Raw genomic sequence first — 24,035 nt, forward strand, 5'->3', positions numbered from 1 at the left:
TATTTCCCCAGGTTGTGACTTGAGTTTTCACTTTCTTAACTGTCTCTTGAACAACAAAGTTTTATTTTTGATTAAGCTTCAAATAATAAATTTATTTTCTTTGGTTGATGATATTTCTATCTTTTTAAATAGAGATCACCATCGTGCCAGGACTTGGCCCATTCTGGAGCAGTGCTGCATAGCTCTGTGGTTATACATTACAGACACCAGATGCAGCCAACCTGGTGGACAACTTTGTTCAGTTGCTCACCATATCTCTGCCTTTCAGCAAGTACATTTATCTCCCTGAGAGTTGATTTCATCCTATGGAAAATGATGCCTGTGAGGCACCTGCTTCATGGGGAGGCTGTGAGGAAAAGCCAAAATAGAACCATTTAGGGTGAGGCCCACAGGAAGAGATGCCTAAAACTTGCAGATGAAGATGCAAACCATGTTCCTGAAAAGGAGACCAAAGTATGTGTACACAAGGACAACCATGAGCTGACTGGATGTGTGCCACAGCTGGCTTCAGACTGCAAGGGAACTCCTGCCTCTGGATGTCTGTGGGAAACTCCTCAGTGTGGCCTCGTTGGGGGCCTGGTTGTTTCTTGCTCACATCAAGGTCCAGTGTGGGTCAGAATGGAGCTCTGGGGAGCACAATTGTTCAGGGACCCTTCTCCTGTTACCATCTGCTTTAAGTTTGCTCTGGCATCATCCTGTTTGCATAGGAGAAATGAGAGAGGAGGGCAGAAGTCATAACCACTTGCACACAGACAACCCTTCCACTCTCATGCCATCGACAGGAGGCCACACCTGGGTGCCAGTACTGGGACGTGTGGTTTTCTGTGTTCCTGAGGAGATAGGAAAATGAGCTTGGTTTACAATCCCATGGGATGCTGAGAACGTGAAGCTCACCTTGCTGGAGTCGTTTTCTAATTAACCTAGTTAATTGGATCTGAAATATTCTGTTCATCAGTCTACTACTCTTTATTTATTTATCTATCTATCTATTTATTATTTATTTTTTGCGGTACGCGGGCCTCTCACTGTTGTGGCCTCTCCCGCTGCGGAGCACAGGCTCCGGACGCGCAGGCTCAGCGGCCATGGCTCACAGGCCCATCCGCTCCGCGGCATGTGGGATCTTCCCGGACCGGGGCACGAACCCGCGTCCCCTGCATCGGCAGGTGGACTCCCAACCACTGCGCCACCAGGGGAGCCCCCCAAACATACTTTTGAAGAACTTCATGAATTTATTTAAACATTTATAGAAAGCAAAGTTTTTCTATTGTCCACCTGTTTAAGGGACACCCAACCTCTTCTGCAACATCCTAGTAATGACCATGTGTGAAGTCGGTTCTCTCTAGACCCTGAGCAAACACGCTGAAACGCACAGAACTGTGAAACTTCAGTCTGCATGTATTTGAACAGTAGCAAGATAAAGTTTATTAGTTCACATCTATGACTGCAGGTACTTTGTATCTGAGTGATATCATGATATCCTCGGAGCAGGCTCAACCAATCGGGAGGAGAACCCAGAGAGAGAGAGGGAGGCCCCCAAGACAAGGTCGGGCGGCGCGGGGCGGGGAGTACACAGGCAGATGTCAGGAGGGAATTTCATTGGTACCTTGTAATGTCACTAGGTCACAAGGGAGGACAAGGGGAGCTTGTGTCAGGGGCCACAGCCTCATCACTCTGGTGTACTCAGTCATCTGGGCGGGGTGCTCACAGACTGTGGGGATGGTGAGGCATCAGAATACGAAGTTTAAAAAATTTACCATACAGTATGTCCACTTGCTCAGTTAGGAGCATCTTAAATGACAAGATACAGGAAACACAACAGGGAAACTGTTAGAAACATCCAATGCCTTGCCTCCTTTGTTGGAGCCTCTGTAGGCCCTTTGCCAGCTCCAGTCTCCCGCCTCTGGCACCTTGGCTCCATAGAGCAGACTCCCTCTCCCGGGCGGATGCTGGACAAGAACTACATTACCCTGAAGGCTATGCTCCGCGGAACGGCTGTGAGCGCCGCTCTGATGACGTCACAGAAAAACGGGCGTTTGTGGCTCGCGTTGTCAGGGGCGGGACTTCCTGTGTCGCTAGGGAGGCCGTTTGTTCGTGACGGGGCCGTTGTGTCTCTATCTTAGGTGACTTCTACCTGGGTCGTCGGGACGGAGCGGGGAGGACAGGCTGGAGGGCCCACCTGCGCCTTTGTACGACCTGGGGGAGGGTCAGCTAAGCCCGCTGGACCCGCCGGTCTCCGGCGCCCTCACGTGGCCCTACGCTCCCCGCGGTGCGATGGCGGCGCTGGTGACCCCGGCGCAGGTGAGTGGACGGTGCTCCACGCCACGCCCGCTCGGACCCCACCCACGTGGCCGAGGCGCGCTGCTGTGCAGGATGGTGGTGTCCTGTGAGTCCTCACCTTGTCCTCCCCAGGGCATTGTTTTCGGAGCCTCGGGATGGGGTCGCTTGTGCTCCGGGTGGGAATCCAGGTTAGGGGCTTCACGCGGAGGGTCCCATTTCTGTTAGTCAGTGAGTGGGACGCTGTGTTGTAGGGAAAGATGTGGCTTCTCGAATCCCCCTGACCCCATACCGTTGGCGTGGAAGGACCCGCAGGGAGGAGCGCAGGCCGCACAGTCCGGAGACCTTTCTGTGTGTTGCGGCCACGCCCCTTCCCGAGTCTAGGACCTTGAGCAGCTTTCCCTGCTGTTCTTGGTTACGTTTTGTTTTGTTTTTCTTGGCTGCGTGGTGAGGCATGCGGTATCCTAGTTCCCCGACCAGGGATGGAACCCGTGCCCCCTGCATTGGGAGCGCGGAGTCTTAACCATTGACCGCCAGGGAAGTCCCTGTCCTTGGCTTTTATGCTAAAGTTCCTCCAGCTGGGTTGAGGGAACTCGAAAAACCACATAGGTGACGTGTATCCCCCCGCGTCCAGCACGGTGCAGGGAGCATCGCTCTGGCTCTCTTTCCGCGGAGGCGCTTCCTGAGCCTTTGTTGATGTTAGAGGCTCATCCCTGGGGGAATCTGACCCTTGGGCTTCCCAGCTGTGTAACCTCCACAAAGATAAGGGCTGGGGTGGGGAAGAGGCAGGAGTAGCCTGCAGCAGCTTGGGGATTGCAGCCCTGCTAGGACAGAAAAGGTGTCAGGACAGGCAGTGCGCCCAGAAGGCCAAGGAATTTGTCTTCCAGTTTACAGCCAGTGGAACTGGCTTCCCACTGAATCTGTTTTCCTGTTTGAGGTTCCGTTACATATGGTAAGGGGTGATAGTGTGCAGGAGTGTGGTGTCCCTTTGGACACAAAAACACAAGAGGTCCTGGGTAACTCCATAGCCGTGGCCCTGAGTACCCTCATCATAGTCCTGATCGCTGTCAGGACTTGTCTTATTTGTTAACTTCCCATTCACTTGGCTCCTTCCTCACTTTATTTCAGACTCACTCCAGTGTGATGTCCTGAAACAGGCTTTCCCTGGTGCTCTGTCGAAAACAGACCGTGACCTTTTGTCTTCTCGCTCTATTTTCTTTCTTTTTTTCTTTATTTTTAAAAGTTATTTTATTTTTAACTGCGTTGGGTCTTCGTTGCTGCATGCAGGCTCTCTCTAGTTGTGACCAGCAGAGGCTACTCTTCCTTGGGTTGTACAGGCTTCTCATTGCGGTGGCTTCTCTTGTTGTGGAGCACAGGCTGTAGGTGCGCGGGCTTCAGTAGTTGTGGCTCACAGGCTCAGTAGTTGTCGCACACGGGCTCTAGAGTGCAGGCTCAGTAGTTGTGGTGCACGGGCTTAGTTGCTCCGTGGCACCTGGTATCTTCCCGGACCAGGGCTCAAATCCCTGTCCCCTGCATTGGCAGGCGGATTTTTAACCACTGCACCACCAGGGAAACTCTATTTTCTTGCCTTTGGAATCTTTGGGTCCCTCTGACATTGTCTTGCTCATTTGTATCTTTGCTTGTTTAGCATCTCTTTCCAGCCCTAGACCGTGAGCGCCTGTTGCTGCTCTCTGCCAAGACCTAGAACAGCCTGGGCTTGTAAAGGGTACTCAATATATGGTTAAACGAATGAGTCGCCCACTCAGGTACTCCCATCACACATATAATAAGTACAGCCTCCTGCACTGTGGCCCACAGGCCGGCACTGGAACTACCCCGTGACTCCCTCCACGCTTCTTCCTCTCCCCTTCTTCCCGGACTCACCGCACTCAGCCAGGAGGTCCTGAAATTGCAGAATTCCTGCCCAATTTGCAGCTTTTCCCCTTGCATCTTCCTTTGTCTGGGGCTCTGTTCCCAGGTCTCTGTAGGGCTGTCACTCCCTACCCTTCCTGTGCATCACTGTCACCTCTTAGGACAGTCTTTTCCCGGCTGTTTTCATTCTAGCTAAGGTACCCCTGGCTCCCCCCTGCCCATCTTCTGGCAACTGTGTGCCATCTTCTGCCAGCTGGATGTTCAATTCCCACTTCTGTTCCTTTATATATATATAACAAAATTTTAATTCTGTACTAAAAATAAATTACAGGAAAGAACTTTAAAATGCTACAGAAGACAAAGTCACTATAAGCATTCCCATTGACTTCCCTTGGTGGAGGGAGCTTACAGTGCTCAAGACGATAAATAACACAAATGTCTCAAGACCTTCGAATCGTCTCTGCATCCACACCCCGACATGAGCCGCAAACAGTCCTTCACAGAGACTGTGCTCATCAGCCAACCACAGAACCAGAGTTTGTCATAAACTACGAAACGGCTAATACAAAATCGTGGTTATATACCTAGAATTCATATACATGCCCTGTCTGCAATTTTAGAAAATAAAAGCTGCACACTGTACAGACACGCTTAACTCATAGCTGTAGGCAACGTTTTTGGTTGGAATTTCTCCCTCAGTAAAATTAACGGCATAGTTTATGTACATGAAGGCTAAACTGCATAAAGACAGTTCAGTTTCCCAGATATGCATCTCCTTTTAGGACAGGTTTATAAATTTTAAAAGGCAAAACAAATGCACACCTCAGAGTCATTTTCTTAGCTACAAGAGTTATCATGTAATTTCTGTGAAGTTTCTGATACATGCATTTATGTAATACTGGTATTGAAGGTAGTAAAGCAATATGTACTTTTTTTTTTTTTTTTTTGTGGTACGCGGGCCTCTCACTGTTGTGGCCTCTCCCGTTGCGGAGCACGGGCTCCGGACGCGCAGGCTCAGTGGCCATGGCTCACAGGCCCAGCCGCTCCGCGGCATGTGGGATCTTCCCGGACCGGGGCACGAACCCGTGTCCCCTGCATCGGCAGGCGGACTCTCAACCACTGCACCACCAGGGAAGCCCAGCAACATGTACTTTTAATGTTGTGGCTCAATAAAGGCTTCATTGTCATTCCAATCTGATTCTTGATACAGTGATTCATAACTTCTCTAAAAATTAAAATTTCAATGGGACACTGTGTTAAAGAGACTCTAAATAGATTTCTTAAAATATTTCCCTGAAATATCCTTTACATAAGACAGATTTCACTAACATTAGATTAAGTAAAAAGGGAAAAAAAAGAATTAAACATGGCACAAGTATGCATGAAAACTAATGCTCCTCAGCCAGTCTTCACGTCTTAGGAGCCATAAATAGAATGCTTAAAACCAACAAACAGTTTCACACTCTGTGGCAGCCATCTGTGAAGCCAGTTATACTAAACTACTTCTACAGTTGATTGTAAACTTTGGTTTATTTTTACTTGAGTTCTCATTGTACAGCAAGCATGAAAAGAAGAAAGAGTGGAGTCCATGAGGAGATGAACTGTCAGTCTGTTTTTAATCTGGCATGATGAGACACTTGTCAGTCAGGCCTGCTTTGATAGAGTTTGTTACAGACTGCCTTTTGTTTTCCTCTGTCAAATTATCACCCAGGGGCTTCAATACCTGTTCCCGTAGTGTTTCAGCAATCTGATCAATCATTGTTCCAATTTCTCTGAACTCCCCAGAGTATGTAACATATGCCCAAGTACAAAGAGAACTCAGTGCTAACCTCATGACAAGGTTACACAGACGGCTATAGAGTTTAGGCCAACGAAGCCAGTCAGTCCTGAGATTATATACGTAGCAAACATGACTGCAAACGGTGTGGCAAGCGTACGAGCAGCATAGAAGATATTTTTGCCATCATTGCGCTTTATAAAATTTGCATAGGTTTCTTCTATTTCAGCCTCAAGCTGGTCCTGTTAACGACGGTAGAATTCATCTCCACCCATTTTTTTTACTGAACGAAACTGTTTAATCGCCACTTCCTTGAGGTCCAGGTGTTTTTGCTTCCAGATCTGAAGGTGCAATGTAAGGCTTGTCCCCACCGCCTACCTACTCCATACTTTCTCTCTTGCTCCTGCTACTGCAGCAAAATTATTAGCTTCAGCTGTTGCCTGAAGCATGGACTTCTTACATAAATTTTAATGTAAGCCTTAAAGTATTCTACAAGATCTCTACAAGTGACTTGTATCTTATCTCTTTTGCTACCAAATTTTCTGGGGCAAGTAGCACTGGAACCAGATTTCTAAGCTCGTTTAAACTCTTCATCAATATCTTTCAATCTCCCATCAAAACTAGGATTAGTTGCAACTTTAAGACTAGGATGTGGCAAAAGGAAGCAACCAAGATTTGAGAAACGATTGTGAATGTGCTTCCTTATATTCTGTAGCTCTTCAGGTTGATTTTGTTTTACCTGCAATCTCTTTTCAAGGAATTGTTTTCCATCTTCCAAACCATATGAATGTTCATAAGGATAACTCCAGTTTCGAATCAAAAACATTAATGTCTGAAATGGTTTCTGGTAGATTTCTTTCATTGCAAGTCTGCCATATTCTGTAAATAATTGCAAGCGTTGGAGATCATCTTCTTGAATATTTTGAGACAAATTATATACCTGGAGAGAGCTAGTCACAGTGCTCAGAGCAAACACTGTTGCACAATCTCTGATAGTTGACTGGCTATCAAAGGCACCCTGGGTATCCATTAGCAGCACAGCCACTTTTGTTCACTCCAGACATATGCCTGTTGTTTCTCTTTCGCAACCAACTCGCCACGTAAAGCCAGTCAGTGGTTCATTGTTTCCACCAATCCAACTTTGAGAATCCTTGTTATACATATATCTAAGCATGAAGTCCAGTAGAAATGATTTCCCTTTACGAAAAGCTCCTGCCACTGATACCACAACTATGTGAAGATCTCTTATGTGCTCCTGTAGCAATATCTGCTCCAAAGCTGCTTCATCGAGCTCAAAATTACGGTCATCTTCATGTGCAAGAACAATCTGTACTGGACATGGTTTCTTCATAACCTCATCAGAGTTTCCTAGGTCGTCATCTTCATAATTCTCACCTAGGAGGGTGGTGGACGAGACGTGGTTAACCCAGGTGTTTGGGTTGCTGGTTCGCCTCTGGCGCCGCGGCCCCTCATGCAGCTGCTGCCTACGCACTGCCTCGCCACCCCCCCCCCTTTTTTTTTGCCACGCAACATGGCTTGTAGGATCTTAGTTCCCTGACCAACTATTTAGCCTGGGGCCTCAGCAGTGAAAGCGTGGAGTCCTAACCACTGAACCACCAGGGAATTCCCCCACTTCTTTTCCTTAAATTTGAGGTTGTGGTTGATTTTTTAGAGCTGCCTGGGCCTCAGGCCTCTGGATGTGACATGGAGGTGATGATGGCATTTACCTTGTGGGCTGTGGATTAGTGAAAGTCACAAAGTACACGGAACACTTAACTGGGCCAGGCACTCCACAGCATCTGGTGTGGGAACATTTTCTCTTTAGTTCTAAGAATTGGCATAGTGGGAATGATTGTTGTATTAATGTGGAAATTGATGCTTGGAGAAATGATGGGATGTCGTCCTCCCCATGATCACACTGCCAGCAAATGTCAGATTTTATATATATATATAAATTTATTTATTTATTTTCGGCTGTGTTGGGTCTTCGTTGCTGCGCGCGGGCTTTCTCTAATGGTGGCAAGCAGGAGCTACTCTTCATTGCAGTGCGTGGGCTTCTCATTGCGGTGGCTTCTCTTTGTTGCAGAGCACGGGCCCTAGAGCACATGGGCTTCAGTAGTTGTGGCATGCGGGATCAGTAATTGTGGCTCACGAGCTCTAGAGCACAGGCTCAGTAGTTATGGCACTCGGGCTTAGTTGCTCCGTGGCATGTGGGATCTTTCCTGACCAGGGCTCGAACCCGTGTCTCCTGCATTGGCAGGTGGATTCTTAACCACTGCACCACCAGGGAAGTCCCAAGTGTCAGATTTAAGAGTCTTAATTCAAACCCCAGAAATCTGGCTCCAGAGCGAGGGATCTTTAGTCACTTTACCACAGCGTGTGAAGACCTCAGCCTGGGGCAGGTGCACCGTGAGGACCAGGGAGGCTCAGCACCTGTCACTTTGCTGTTACCATTGTTGGAATTATCATCATGAAAATTTTTCCCAGAGCACGCACCATCTGCCCCCAGTCCTCATGGAACACCATTGTCTGTGTCATCTCCAGTGGCTTCCTTCACGGGAGGCTTTTCTCTCAGCCACAGTTGCGTTATATCCAGAGGCTGCTTCCACCTCGCCCTTGAGCCCAACACAGAACTCGGCGATCAGCAGGCCTCGGTGGTTCAGGCCTGGGTCTCTCTGCATCTTCACCAGCAACAGAGTGACAGGGTTGATCCTATCCAAGTGCAAAAGCCCAACACCACTACCTGTGTTTGACTGTCCAGGTGTTGGTGACCTTCAAGGATGTGGCCGTGACCTTTACCCGGGAGGAGTGGGGACAGCTTGACCTGGATCAGAGGACCCTGTACCAAGAGGTGATGCTGGAGATCTGTGGGCTCCTAGTCTCACTGGGTAAGTGCTTAGCTCTCACACCTGTGGGGGACCCCACTGCCTTGTTTCCGGGCTGATCAGGAAGGGCACAGGAGTCACCTTTCCTCCTCCTCACAGGCCCTGCATTTTTCTGGTCGCTTCTCCTCCTGCCTGGTCTCCCTGTGTCTGTAGCAGTGATCGGTGGGAAAGAAACAATGTCCTTCTGAACACCAGCCCCCATGCCAGTGCCCAGCACCCTGGGGCCTCAGTTTGAGGTCCTTGTTGCAGATTCCACAGGAGCGAAGCTGACTGGCCCAGCCTGGTGAGGTCAGGTGTCCCCACAGCCCAGTTAGCAGGGCTGTTCTCAGACGAGTGGGTGAGTCAGGGAGACCCCTACATGGCATTTGTCATCAGCGCCACCCAGGGATCTTCCTAAACAGCACAATCTCGGTTCAAAGGCCCCTGGTGTCTACGTCATCATCACATGCTCTCTGAGGCCTGGGCCGTGATCCTCCCCTGGGCAGGAAATCATTTAGAAGGTGCACAGGAATGTCATGGAATGCCACAGGTGGACACCCTGCAAAAGCCAGTCCTTTTACCTTCTCTGTCTGGCACGCTGATTGTTGTCAAGAGAAAGTCTCAGATCACTGTGAGTGAGTATTCCATGGCCCCCTTTGTGGCTAATTTTTCCGTTCAACAGAGGGACCAGCCTCTAGCTCACAGCCCTGAGCCTTCTACGTGAACTTGCTAGGACCTTAATGCCATTATTTTGACTTCAGCGTTGTGGGGGGGGTTTGTTTTTTTTGGAGTATTCCCAGGGTCCCGTGGCTGTGTGTGAAAGTGGCATGCCCCTTCATGGGGCTGGCTTCCACTGATGAAGTTCAAGGGAAGTGGTGTTGTGTAGACAGACAGCACCACCCTCTACAGCAGTTGCAGCCCAGGAGTGGTGTTTGTGCTGTTGGATTCCCAGTCACAAATCAACATTTTCTTTACTTTGGGAGCCGCTACATTCATGGTCTTGTTCCTGTCATGAAGTCCCAGATAGGATGGAAGGGTTTCATTCTTCTCATCAAAACACCTGCATCCTGTTCTCTTTTTCCATCCACAGGGCATCCAGTTCCCAAACCAGAGTTGATCCGCTTGCTGGAGCGTGGGCAGGAGCTGTGGACGGGCACGAGAGGCCTCCCACGTAGCATGTGCCCAGGTAGGAGCCAATAGCTGCTGGGCAGGTGGGTTCACAGCATCCTTGAGAATGCGTGGGGACCAGTGCCTCTGAGCTGCTGTGTGAAGCCCCCTTTGTGGGATCTGGTGGTTTCTCTCACATCAAAGTATAGTGTGCACCAGCTGGCCAGCTTGGGACCACACCATTATTTAGAGACCCAGGCACCTTCTTCTTCTTTTTTATTTTTTTAATTTTTATTTTCTCTTTTTTTTTTATTGAAGTACAGTTGACTTACACTGTTGTGCTAATTTCTGCTGTACAGCAAAATGACTCCGTTATACACATATGTATTTCTTTTTTTATATCCTTTTCCATTATGGTTTATCACAGGATATTGAATACAGTTCCCTGTGCTATACAGTAGGACCTTGTTGTTTATTCATCCTATAGATAATAGTTTGCATCTGCTAACCCCAAACTCCCACTCCTTCCCTCCCCACGCACCCTCCTCCTTGAGAAACACAAGTCTGTTCTCTGTGTCTGTGAGTCTGTTTCTGTTTCATAAGTAGGTTCATTTGTGTCATACTTTAGATTTCACATATAGGTGACATCATATGGTATTTGTCTTTCTCTTTCTGACTTACTTCACTTAGTGTGATCATCTCTAGTTGCATCTAGAGACCCGGGCACCTTCTGACGTCAACATATAGCTCTGAGGTTGGTCCGGCATAATCCAGCTGGTGGAGGGGAAACGGCAAGGGATAGGGGACAGGTCACACCCAGATGCACACATACTTTACTCCCCTGTATCCCACAGGCAAGGACTAGGCATTTGGCCGCAGCTGGGTGCTCAGGACTGGAGAGGGTGGTTTTGCTCTGGGCCCAGGGAGAAGAGCCAGTGGGCCTGGTTTGTATGACCTCTGTCTACTCTGCTCACCCTGCTCTCAGGAAGTCAGAGCGAGGCTAGTTTGTATGTGAGTGGGTTGTCTGAAGGTATAATGAGATAATGCAGCAAACTGCTTAGTACAGTGCCTGGTCTATAGAGAGGGTCGCCTAAGGTCAGTTCTTACAGTATCCATGTAATTGTCTTAATCACAGTGAGTGGTGGTATCACGCATTTTTCCTGGACTTCTAGACTCAGAGGAAAAGGGGCCTTTCTTCCCCTTGAAGTTATGATCTATGCTATACTCTCTATGGAACTCTTTCCCACCTTCTCCATCCATTTATCCATCCTCCTGTTTGTCCACAAGACACTCAGAAGCAGCCCCTTGCGCTGTACCTTCCTGCCCCTCTTGCCCTTAAGAACACCAAGCGGATGTCTGGCGTTTTCAGCCCCACATCTGTGCTGCTGACTGTAGCTTGAATAATCCACAGTGAGTCACGGTCTCGCCTCTCTGTCGGTCCTTCAGGCTTCTCAGGCCGCCTGTAAGTGTCTTTGGCCAGCCTCACCACCGATGGCTCTGTTCCACACGCCACCCCGCCCCCCATTTCCTTATTCCCAGATCTCCACTTTCGTGTCTCAGAGACCCCTCAAGCTTGTAATGCCTTAGAAGACCCCTCCCCCGGGATCCTGCCCACTCCTGCCCCGTGCCCCGTTCTGAGAACGTTCTGCCATCTAAGCAGATTGGAAGATTAGCAACACCTCAGCCAGCGTCTCTCTCCATCAAACCAACATCCATCCATCCCCAGGCCTGTCCGTTTGAGATTATCCGTGTGTCCTGAGTCTATCACCAGCACCCTAGTTCAAGCTCTCGTCATCTTTTTTTAATATAAATTTATTTATTTTATTTTATTTATTTTTGGCTGCATTGGGTCTTCGTTGCTGCGCGCAGGCTTTCTCTAGTTGCAGCGAGCGGGGGCTACTCTTCGTTGCAGTGTGTGGGCTTCTCATTTGTGGTGGCGGAGCACGGGCTCTAGGCGCACGGGCTTCAGTAGTTGCAGCACGTGGGCTCGGGGGCTCTAGAGCGCAGGCTCAGTAGTTGTGGCACACGGGCTTACTTGCTCTGCAGCATGTGGGATCTTCCATGACCAGGGATCGAACCCGTGTCCCCTGCATTGGCAGGCGGATTCTTAACCACTGCGCCACCAGGGAAGTCCCTCTCATCATCTTTTTTTTTAAATCAATTTATTTATTTTATTTATTTATTTTTGGATCTGTTGGGTCTTCGTTACTGCACGTGAGCTTCCTCTAGTTGTGGCAAGTGGGGGCTACTCTTCGTTGTGGTGCGTGGGCTCCTCATTGCAGTGGCTTCTCTCGTGGAGCTCGGGTTCTAGGCTCATGGGATTTAGTAGTTGGGGCACGCGGGCTCAGTAGTTGCGGCTCACGGGCTCTAGAGCACAGGCTCAGTAGTTGTGGCGCACGGGCTTAGTTGCTCCGTGGCATGTGGGATCTTCCCAGACCAGGGATCGAACCCATGTCCCCTGCATTGGCAGGCGGATCTTAACCAGTGTGCCACCAGGGAAGCCCACAACTCTTGAAAGAGTTGTCTCATTTTGGAAATGATGGACAGTTGTCCTGTGGTGTATGTGGGGGATGGGTTCCAGTGCTCCCGCAGATACCAACATCCGTGGATGCCGAGGTCCCTTATGGTGGGCCGTCCCCCTCTATATGCACGGTTCCACATCTGCAGAGTCAGTCAACTGCAGATTATGTAGTATTTTGATCCATGGTTGGTTGATTTCACGGGTGCAGAGCCCACAGATACAAAGAGCTGAAATCGTGTATGAGTGGACCTATGGGGTTTAGACCCGTGTTATCCAAGGATTGACTCTATATATTTGACTTCCATACCTTTTGTTTTAAAAATCTACTTAATTTTTTTATATCGGAAGTATACAGTGATACATATAAATCCTTCAGGTTCAGCTTCACTTTTTCTTTTTTCAATTTTTAAAAAAATTTTATTGCAGTATAGTTGATTTAGAATGTTGTGTTAATTCCTGCTGTACAGCAAAGTGATTCAGTTATACATATGTATCCATTCTTTTCATATTCTTTTCCGTTATGGTTTAGCACAGGATATTGAATACAGTTCCTATAGTGCTATACAGTGGGACCTTGTTTTTTACCCATCCTATATGTAATTGTTTGCATCTGCTCATCCCAAACTCCCAATCCATCCCTCTCCACCAACCCCCTTGGCAACCACAAGTCTGCTCTCTATACCTGTGAGTCTGTTTCTGTTTTGTAGGTAAGTTCATTTGTGTCATTGTGTCATTTTTTTTAGATTCCACATATAAGTGATATCATATGGTATTTGTCTTTCTCTGAGTTACATTGCTCAGTATGACAATCTCTAGATCCATCCATGTTGCTGCAAATGGCATTATTTCACTCTTTTTCATGGCTGAGTAATATTCCTTTGTATGTATGTACCACATTTTCTTTATCCATTCCTCTGTCAGTGGACATTTAGGTTGTTTCCATGTCTTGGCTATTGTAAATAGTGCTGCTGTGAACATAGGGGTGCATGTAGCTTTTCAAATTAGAGTTTTGTCTGGATATATGCCCAGGAGTGGGAAATCAGCTTTACTTTTTACATACGTATAAACTGAGGTATCCTCCACCTCACCCAAAATTTAGACTATTCCCAGTTCTGTGGCAGGTTCCTGGTGCCCCATCCTTGTCAATAGCTTGTCCTGCAGTGTTATCCGCTGTTTACACTCTATCACCGTGGATAGGTTTGATTGTTATTTTCCTTTTGGGTGAGGGGGCATGCCTCAAACAACAGAAATTTATTGTCTCGGTTCTAGGTGCTGGGTGTCCACAGGGTTGGTTTCTACTGAGGCCACTCTCTTTGGGCTGTAGAATAAGATGGCTTGTTCTTGCTAATGGCATTGCTGTCATCCTAATTGCCCAGTACAACAATGAGAATAATAACATCAGACTTCTTCAGAGAATCAGAGCCAAAAGGAGATAAATCAGAGTTTTATTCTATTGATTAGGCTTTGTGTGATTGTGAGGGCTAAGCGATTTCAAAACCTTCAGGGCAGGCCAGTAAGCTGGAAGAGTAGATGCTTGCAGTCCTGAGTCTGGAGGCAGAATCCCTTCCCTCCCAGGGCATCTCAGTCTTTTCCCTTAAGGACATTGACTTTTTTTTTTTTTTAAGTTTATTTATTTATTTATTTTTCTGGCTGCGTTGGGTCTTCATTGCTCCGTGTGGGCTTTCTCTAGTTGCGGTGAGCGGGGGCTACTCTTCATTGCAGTGCGTGGGCTTCTCATTGTGGTGGCTTCTCTTGTTGCGGAGCACGGGCTCTAGGCGCGTGGGCTTCAGTAGTTGCAGCATGTGGGCTCAGTAGTTGCGGCACACGGACTTCAGTAGTTGTGGCTCACGGGTTCTAGAACGCAGGCTCAGTAGTTGTGGCTCACGGGCTTAGTTGCACCGCAGCATGTGGGATCCTTCCAGACCAGGGCTCGAACCTGTATTCCCTGCATTGGCAGGTGGATTCTTAACCCCTGTGCCACCAGGGAAGTCCCAAGGCCATTGATTGATCGGATGAGGCCCACCCACATTAAGAAGGGTAACCTGCCTTTCTCAAAGTTTGATGATTCCAGTGTCAGTCATATCTGAAAAGTACCTCACAGCAACCTCCACAATGGTGTTTGACCAAACAGCTCAGCACAGTAGCCAAGCCAAGTTGACATATAAAATTAACCACCATACATACTCGCACTTCGTCAAGAACTGTGCTGAGAACTTTACAGGCATTTTCTCATTTAACCCTCATGACACCCAGAGAAACTGAGAGTCCTCTAGTCTCTTAGGTGAGGAAATTATGACATAAAGAAGAAAGGAGGGGGCTTCCCTGGTGGCGCAGTGGTTAAGAATCTGCCTGCCAATGCAGGGGACACGGGTTCGAGCCCTGGTCCGGGAAGATCCCACATGCTGCCGAGCAACTACTGAGCCTGCGCTCTAGAGCCTGCATGCCACAACTACTGAAGCCCGCACTCCTAGAGCCCGTGCTCCGCAACAAAAGAAGCCACCACAATGAGAAGCCCGCGCACCACAACGAAGAGTAGCCCCCGCTTGCCGCAACTAGAGAAAGCCCGCGTGCAGCAACGAAGACCCAACGCAATCAAAAATAAATACATAAATTTAAAGAAAATAAAAAAGAAGAAAGGAGGGACTTCCCTGACGGTCTGGTTGTTAGGGCTGTGCCCCACGACTGCAGGGGGCACACGTTTGACCCCTCATCAGGGAACTAAGATCCCACAAGCCGCTCCTCAAACTGAGGCATTGTGACTCCAGAGCTCTCCCTGCTAACACCACTCTAATGCCTCTCAACAGAGCAGAAACTCGTCTTTCATACTGTTTGACTTTGTGTGTCCCACTACCCCTTTTCTCCTGAGATTTTTATTCTCTTCTTCCTGTAACCGCCCCTTCAGGCTTGCCTTCACCAGGCTTCTGGTGCCATTTTCTTCATGTAACTCTCTTTTTTTGCTGCTCTGTTTGGCTTGTGGGTTCTTAGTTCCCTGACCAGGGATCAAACCCAGGCCCCCTGCAGTGGAAGCACAGAGTCCTAACCACTGGACCACCAGTGAAGTACCTCTTTTTTTTTTTTTTTTTTTTTTAATTTAAACAGTATTTTCAGTGTTTTATTTATCAACCACTTATATAGCACTTATTACATCCCAGGCCATTTTCTAGGCACTTTTTTCTTTTTTAATTGAAATACAGTTGATTTACAATGTCGTGTTTCAGGTGTATAGTAAAGTGATTCAGTTATACATATACATATATACATTCATTTTCAGATTCTTTTCCCTTATAGGTTATCACAAGGTATTTAGTATAGTTCCCTGTGCTATACAGTAGGTCCTTGTTGTTTACTTTATATATAGTAGTGTGTACCTGCTAATCCCAAACTCCTAATTTATCTTTCCCTCCCCCCAGCCTTTCCCCTTTAGTAACCGTAAGTTTGTTTTCTATGTCTGTGAGTCTGTTTCTGTTTTGTAAATAAGTTCATTTGTATCATTCTTTTTAGATTCCACATGTAAGTGATATCCTATGATATTTGTCTTTCTCTGACTCACTTCACTTAGTATGATCATCTCCAGGTCCATCCAGGTTGCTGCGAATGGCATGACTTCCTTCTTTTGTATGGCTGAGTGATAGTACCTTTTCTTCTTAGAACCCTTAAGCACTCTCCAAAGGTAAATCTACCCACGCTTATCCCTTCCGTTTCAACCCAGTACCCCATCCTTCTTTCTTTCTGGCAACTCTGACGTCTGCATTAGGACCCAGCTCGCGGGACACCTCCCAGGGAAGATGACCTTTTTCTTCCCAGTCTTGCTAGGTGCCACTTCCCCACACTCTCACAGAACCAAGACATCAATCCTTGAGGCAGATGCTCTCCAGACAGTAGGATTGAAACTGTCCTCCCTCCTCTACTCCACATCCTCTGTCTCCCGGTCCGGCCTGCTGCCAGATTTTCCCTTTACTGGTGTCAGGGTACAAGGGTCATAAAAAGGAGCTGGAAATCTAGGATACATTGACGTCAAAACATAGCAGATATCAGAGGTGCTGCTTTCATCCGCATTTGTTCACTGAAGTGTTGCTTCTGTTTCTTCTGTGTTGCATCACCGAAAGTCCCCCTTTGTGTATTGGATTCTTTTCAGGTGACAGGGCAAAACGTCAGACCAGAGAGCTGGCTTTGTCTGAAGGAGGCTTGCTCCAGGGAAGCCTGACTCTGGGATCTTCAAGGGACTGCAGGTCGAGGCAAGCCAGGGATCCAGAAGGGCTTTTGGAAGTGCAGAAAGGTCAGCTGAGGCCAGAGACAGACGCCCACAAGGAGACCCATCCTGGGAAAATGAGCCTTGAAGATGATGGTTTGGAGGCAGATGATGGTGTGCACTCCAGGGCATTCCAGGAGAGAGTCTCTCAGGGAGATGTTCTCTGTGAGCATGACCCACAGGGACCAGGAAAAGGCCCCCTGATTCATAACCTCTACAAGTGCAAGCAGTGCGGGAAGAGTTTTAACAGGAAGTGGTACCTCGTTCGACATCAGCGGATTCACACCGGAATGAAGCCCTATGAATGCAATGCGTGTGGGAAAGCCTTCAGCCAGAGCTCAACCCTGACCCGGCACTACGTCATCCACACCGGGGAGACGCCGTACAAGTGTGCCGAGTGCGGGAAGGCCTTCAAACGCAGGTCGTACCTCCTGCAGCACCAGCCGATCCACACCGGGGAGAAGCCCTATGAGTGCGGGCAGTGTCGAAAGGCCTTCACCCACCGCTCTACTTTTATTCGCCACAATAGGACCCACACTGGAGAAAAACCCTTTGAATGCAAAGAATGTGAGAAATCATTTAGCAACAGAGCACACCTCATCCAGCACTACATCATCCACACTGGAGAGAAGCCCTACGATTGCACAGAGTGTGGGAAGGCCTTCAGGTGCAGCTCAGAACTCCTACAGCACCAGCGGATTCACACGGGGGAGAAGCCCTACGAGTGTGCCCAGTGCGGGAAGGCCTTTCACCGGAGCACGTACCTCATCCAGCACTCTGTCATCCACACCGGGGAGACGCCGTACAAGTGCGCCGAGTGCGGGAAGGCCTTCAAACGCAGGTCACACCTCCTGCAGCACCAGCGGGTCCATACTTGAGAAAAAGGCCTTCACCGCCGCTCCTCTTTTGTCTTTCATGAGGGGATCCACGCTGGAGGGAAGAACCCTTTGAGTGCAGAGAATTCTGGGAAGGTTTTTTGTCTGCTTTTCAAATGTACAAGTGGTCACGTGGGAGAAGATGCCTTGCGAATGCAGTGGAAAGATCAGAAGCCTTCGGCCCCTGCTCATCGTTCAGAGGATTCATTCTGTGGAGAAACTCAGCTCAAGAAGCCATGCCACCCGTGGGTCCATCCACCTCTGTCAACATCGAGAACATACCGGGGAAAGACGTTCTGAATGTAACCAGAAGGACGCTTCTCAGCCAAAAGAAAAGACTCGTCCTCGCCACCTGAGAATGTGTAATGAAGAGGAACCACTTAATTATTGCCATGAGAAAACCTCCTGGGACAGGTCACCACTAGTCACGTAGAGTCATATTGGAACTTGACGGAGCTTGGGCTTTCCCTGTGAGGAAGCGCAGAGGAGACAGACTCAGGGGTCGTTGTGCGCTTATAACAACCTTCAGCCACAGGGCTCCCCCTTGGTTTGCACTTAAGCCATCTCAGCATTATGTTAAAAAGAAAACTAACGAGAATTCCCTGTGGAGTCCCATTGGTTAGGACTCCACGCTTTCACTGCCGGAGGACCTGGCTTTGAGCCCTGGTTGGGGAAGTAAGATCCCATAAGCCCCATGGTGTGGCCAATAAAGAAAAAAGAAAAATAACAAAGAGGTGGAGGGGATAGAGACAAAGACTATAAACGGAAAAAACAAATGCTTTCGTAAGCGCTTTCAGACTTTCCTGCCAAGCCTGTTGCAGTTTTTCATCAGTTCTGTTTTTTGGTGGGGCAATGTTTGAGGAAGCAAAGGACCCCATCCCTTTGTTTTTATGTGTTCACTACTCTGTTGTGTCAGGAAAGTTGGATGTTGAGGGCAGCTCCACCAACATTTGTTGGAAGGCTTTGTTCCGAACATCTCTAGCCATTGGCCTAATTCTTTGTGAGAAATATGAGGGCTTGAGTCATGAGCTACTTGAACTTGTAAGAAATTAGAATACCGAAAATAACATCACACAATACTTGTATTTTATATCTAAGGAGAGAATGGTCCACATAGGGATCGCCACATTAAAATGTGCACCCCTAAAGACGTTGAATTTTTTTTTATAGGTAAACTTCTGTTCATCTGGTTTTAAATGCCTGATACTATCTCTCACTCTTTCTTCTTTTTTTTTAGTTTAAAAAGAAGTACGTTTATTAGTATATGCACACAGTTTGCAGAATAGAAACATTTAGGGCATTTAGGGAAATTCAAACTCAAATTCAACAAACCTCAGTGAAAATACGTTGTATTTGTTTAATGGCAGACAGGTGATTACTTGAGTCTATTAACTGGCTGCATTTTCAGTCTTCAATAGGTTCTTTTTTTTTTCTTTTAATTTTTTATTTTATCTTTGGCCGCGTTGGGTCTTCATTGCTGTGTGCGGGCTTTTCTCTGGTTGCGGTGAGCGGGGGCTACTCTTCGTTGTGGTGCGCAGGCTCCTCATTGTGGTGGCTTCTCTTGTTGTGGAGCACAGACTCTAGGCACGCGGGCTCAGTAGTTGTGGCGCACGGGCTTAGTTGCTCCACGGCATGTGGGATCTTCCCAGACCAGGGCTCAAACCCGTGTCCCCTGCGTTGGCAGGTGGATTCTTAAGCACTGCGCCACCAGGGAAGCTCTCAATAGGTTCTCTGAAAAGATGTTTAGCAAGGTGGAAGATAACTTGATCCATGTCACTTAGAGGCTTTATTTATCTATTTTTTAAAATTTTATTGGAGTATAGTTGACTTATAATGTGTTTCAGGTGTACAGCAAAGTGATTCAGTTATACATATACTCATTCTTTTTCAGATTATTTTCCCTTATATGTTATTACAAAATATTGAGTATAGTTCCCTGTTCTGTACCGTAGGCTGTTGTTGGTTATCTGTTTTATATATAGTAGTGTGTATATGTCAATCCCAGTCTCCCAATTTATCCCTCCCCGCCAATTCTCACTCTTGATTCCATTCTACGTGGGTTTTTTTCTTTTTCTTTTTTTTAATCATTCATTCATTCACTTCGATATTTATTGGATGCCAGAATCACTGTTCTGGGCACTTGAAAGGCATCACTGAACAAAACAGATTGAAAAAAGAAACAATCTTGCCCTACGGAGTTTACATAAGCAGCGTAATAAACAATAAATTGTATAAAATACTAGAAGGTCATAAGTGTTACTGAAGGGAAAAAACTGAGCAGTGTTAAGTTGAATGATACACACCAATCTGTGAGGGGATAAGAACACGTCATAATTTTAAATAGAATGGTTAAAGTGGGGCCTTTTCTCAAAGCTGACATTTATGCAAAAACTTGGGAAGAGAACAAGGTGCTAGCTATGTGGGTATTTGGAGAAAGTTCTCTCCATGTAGAGGGAACGTCCAGTTCAAGGGCTTTACGGCTGGGACATAACCTGGAATATTCGAGGCACATCAAGGAGGTGATGGAGCTGAATCAGTGATGAAGAGAGGGAATAGTAGGAGATTAATTCAGAAAGGAAATTGGGAGTCCAATTGCAGTCAAATGCTGCATAACACTGTTAGGGTCTTGGCTTTGACTCTGAATGAAATGAGGAGACATTGGAGGATTTGAAGCAGAGGAATGGCTTGATCTGCCATGTCTTTGAAGGGTCACACCGGCTGATGTATTGAAAGTGGTTTGTCGGAGGGTTTGTTTTCTTTCTTGTCTGACAGTGAGGTGCTCATCCTGTATGGCTGTGGCGTTCTGAGGTGAGTCCTAGTTCTTTCCTCTTTCCGCTGTTTCAGCCTCTCTAACCCTGTGGAAAGGACTGGACATTTCCAAGTCCCCCTCTGCAGCTTTCTAGCGGTTGAATTATAGGTAAAACCAGTAAAATAAAACACACATCCAAGTTAAATTCATGATAAAGGAGAAGGATCCTCCTTGTCCGATCTTATAAATGTTTGTGTGAAGTTTCTTTTTGTCTTTACAGAGTAAAGTGCCAGGGATTTTAACAGGTGAGTCCAGATGTATACATGCAGGTCTCGTGTTTGTATGGGTTTCACAGTTGCCACCATGGACTTACTCCCTTGTGCTGGCATTGGATATGAGTACTTGAAATTTGCCCTGAGATTTTTTTTTTCCTTTGAGGCTAGTTTTCAAGCTACACAAGATAATCAGTATTAACTGAAATAATGTGAAAAAAATGTGCCGTACAGGGGATTCCTTGGTGGTGCAGTGGTTAAGAATCCGCCTGCCAATGCAGGATACACGGGTTCAAGCCCTGGTCCAGGAGGATCCCTCACGCTGCAGAGTGACTAAGCCCATGCACCACAGCTACTGAGCCTGTGCTGTAGAGCCCGAGAGCCATAACTACTGAGCCCGCGGGCCACAACTACTGAGCCCACAGGCCACAACTACTGAGCCCGTGTGCCTAGAGCCTGTGCTCAGCAACAAGAGAAACCACCGCAATGAGAAGCCCACACACCGCAACAAAGAGTAGCCCCCGCTCGCCACAACTAGAGAAAGCCCACATGCAGCAATGAAGACCCAATGCAGCCAAAAAGAAATTTAAAAAAAAATGTGCCGTACAGAAAAATATAAAATTATCATTTTCTTCACTCGGGGCCTTCTTCAGAGCCCTTTGTTTGTTTGTTTTTTTGTTTTTTTGGCTGCGCTGGGTGTTCATTGTGGTGTGCGGGCTTAGTTGTCCCGCTGCGTGTGGGCTCTTAGTTCCCCCACCAGGGATCAAACCTGCATCCCTTGTATTGGAAGTCAGATTCTTAGCCACTGGACCACCAGGGAAGTCCCTTCAGGGCCTTTTTTTTTTTTTTTTTTTTTGGCTGCGTTGGGTCTTCGTTGCTGCACGTGGATTTTCTCTAATTGTGGCACATGGGCTCAGTAGTTGTGGCTCGTGGCCTCTAGAGCGCAGGCTCAGTAGTTGTGGCACACAGGCTTAGCTGCTCCGCGGCGTGTGGGATCTTCCCAGACCAGGGCTCAAACCTGTGTCCCCTGCATTGGCAGGCGGATCCTTAACCACTGCGCCACCAGGGAAGCCCGTCATTTGTTTTGAATCTCAAAATTTCCCAGATTTGAGTCCATGGGAGTTCCTTTATGCTGGTTTGTCCCATTTTCATGTCACCATCACATTTTGTGCACTTAGCTCTGATGCAAAAGATATTACAGTTTCATCCTGCAAATTTCCTTTCTCTGCCAGGAATCAGTCTTTTCTCTAAGGAGATTTTCTTTTTGGTAGAGAAAGGTATTGAGAAATCAAGAACTGGGTCTTGGATGTGCTCAAGGACATAGGTGAACCGTTGCTTCCGGGCCTTCTTTGACTACACTGCATTTAGGTTCACAAACACTACCCATGCCATGGCAAGATCCAAGTCATTAACTAAAGTTCAGAAAGTGTTTTTTTTTTGTTTTGTTTTTTGTTTTTTTGCGGTACGCGGGCCTCTCACCGCTGTGGCCTCCCCCGCCGCAGAGCACAGGCTCCGGACGTGCAGGCCCAGTGGCCACGGCTCACGGGCCCAGCCGCTCCGCGGCATGTGGGATCTTCCCGGACCGGGGCACGATCCCGTGTCCCCTGCATCGGCAGGCAGACTCTCAACCACCGCGCCACCAGGGAAGCCCCAGGAAGTGTTTTAAACTTTTTCAATGTAAAGTTTATTTCAGGGGAATACACGAACATCAGCTGTACAATGTGATGACTGATAAATGCATTTATCCATGAAAAAACTTCCCAATCTAGGTATAGAACAATTCTGTGATGCCGAAAAATGCCCACTTGCCTGATTCCGTGAGTCTCTGAGAGTCATTCACTTTCTGATTTTTTTCAATGTAGTTGTTTTGCCTTTTCTTTCATTGGTATCTAAATTTAACCCGTACTGGGGAATTCCCTGGCAGTCCAGTGGTTAGGACTGGGTGCTCTCACTGCCAAGGGTCTGGGTTCAATCCCTGGTCAGGGAACTAAGATCCCACAAGTTCTGCAGAGTGGAAAAAAAAAAAAAATTTAGCCTGTACTAGTTTTATGAAATAGAAGTATTTTATTGGAAATGTTAAATAGATTTATCAGTTTTAATTAAGGTTTTTATTGATACTTTTCATGGGCTTTTTAATTAATTACCCAGGCATACCAAAATTATGCATACCATCCAGTCAGCTCATGGCTGTCCTTGTGTGCACATACTTTGGTCTCCTTATTCAGGAACATGGTTTGCACCTTCATCTTACAGCGTTAGGCATCTCTTCCTGTGGGCCTTGCACTAAAGGATTCTATTTTGGGTTTTCCTCACAGCCTCCCCATGAAGCAGGTGCTTGACAGGCCTCATTTTCCATAAAAGGAAATCGAGGCTCAGGGAGATCAATGTACTTGCTGAAAGGCAGGGAACTGATGAGCATCTGAACCAAGCTGGAGACCCAGTTTGGCTGTACATGGTGTTTGTGCTGTATAACCACAAAGCTATGCCACATGGCTCCAGAATGGGCCAAGGTCTGGCACGATGGTGACCATGATGATGATGGGGATGGTGATGACGATGTTGATGATGGCAGCTGGGATTGTAACCATCAACAGACCCATTCATTAGGGAGCACCAGGTGCTGCCCTATGCACTTTTCCTACATTAACCAATAGACCCTCCTACGGCCCTGAGCAGTAGCTACAACATTATCCTATTTTACCAAGGAGGAAACTGACACACAAACAGCTCATTGACTAGCACAGGGTCACACAGCGCGTAAGCAGTGAAGCTGGAATTTGACGCATCAGTCGGCCTCCAGAACTGGACTCTTGGGTGCTACACAAAGGAGGAAAGGACATGCAGCAGGAAGGGGAAAGTGGAGGTGAGGGGGCAGTGGGATCGGGAGAATTTAATGGGATAACAGAGGGAACCTATGGGGGGGATGATTTGGTGATTCCCAGATGTTAGCAGTTCATGAACCACTAAAAAATTTTTTTAACTAGAAAGCTCACACAGATTTGGTAAAAACGGACATTTCACACCCACATTTCTAAAAATGACTTTTACCGGGAAAGAAGGCAGAGGATAGCATCTCACACTGGAGGGGCATCTTCTAATGTAAGTTGAGCTTAATGAGAGACTTAATGCATTAGCTGTATTTTCCTGACTTGGAGAGCACAGGGGTGTCAGAATTAAACGTGTGGTAATCAACAGTGCCTGGAACAGGCCTGACATGTGCTCAGTGTCAGTGGACATTAGTGACGGCCATTGATACCAGTGCTTTCAGTTTAAATGGATGTACTTTTTATTTAACTTAAGTAGATTTATTCCAGGAGGGAAACATGCATTACTCTGGTAAATTGGAAAACCAGTTTGATTGGCTACAAATGAAGACTTGCCCTCAAAACACAATGAAATTGAAATAATGAAATCAAGTCCCAGGGAACTCATGCTGCCTTCTGAAGCCTGTGAGTATAAAATTGTTCTCTCATAA

The 24,035-nt window shown here is 47.3% G+C and overlaps 1 protein-coding gene and 1 pseudogene across 1 annotated transcript in view; one reads left to right on the plus strand and one right to left on the minus strand.

Moving 5' to 3' along the window:
• The first annotated feature begins 2,257 nt into the window (after positions 1–2,257).
• Positions 2,258–24,035, plus strand: part of LOC132480957 (zinc finger protein 550-like) — a 34,629-nt gene continuing 12,851 nt past the window's right edge. Inside the window, exons 1-4 of the mRNA XM_060085585.1 lie at positions 2,258–2,298; positions 8,685–8,811; positions 9,878–9,973; positions 16,551–17,542. Coding sequence (XP_059941568.1) covers positions 2,272–2,298; positions 8,685–8,811; positions 9,878–9,973; positions 16,551–17,542 — 1,242 coding nt within the window. The 5' untranslated portion in view covers positions 2,258–2,271. Of the gene's footprint in view, positions 2,299–8,684; positions 8,812–9,877; positions 9,974–16,550 lie in introns of the transcript that reaches the window.
• On the minus strand, positions 5,751–8,604 carry LOC132480508 (atlastin-2-like; annotated as a pseudogene).

This window comes from Mesoplodon densirostris, chromosome 19 (genome assembly GCF_025265405.1).
Source record: "Mesoplodon densirostris isolate mMesDen1 chromosome 19, mMesDen1 primary haplotype, whole genome shotgun sequence".
NCBI lineage: Eukaryota > Metazoa > Chordata > Mammalia > Artiodactyla > Ziphiidae > Mesoplodon > Mesoplodon densirostris.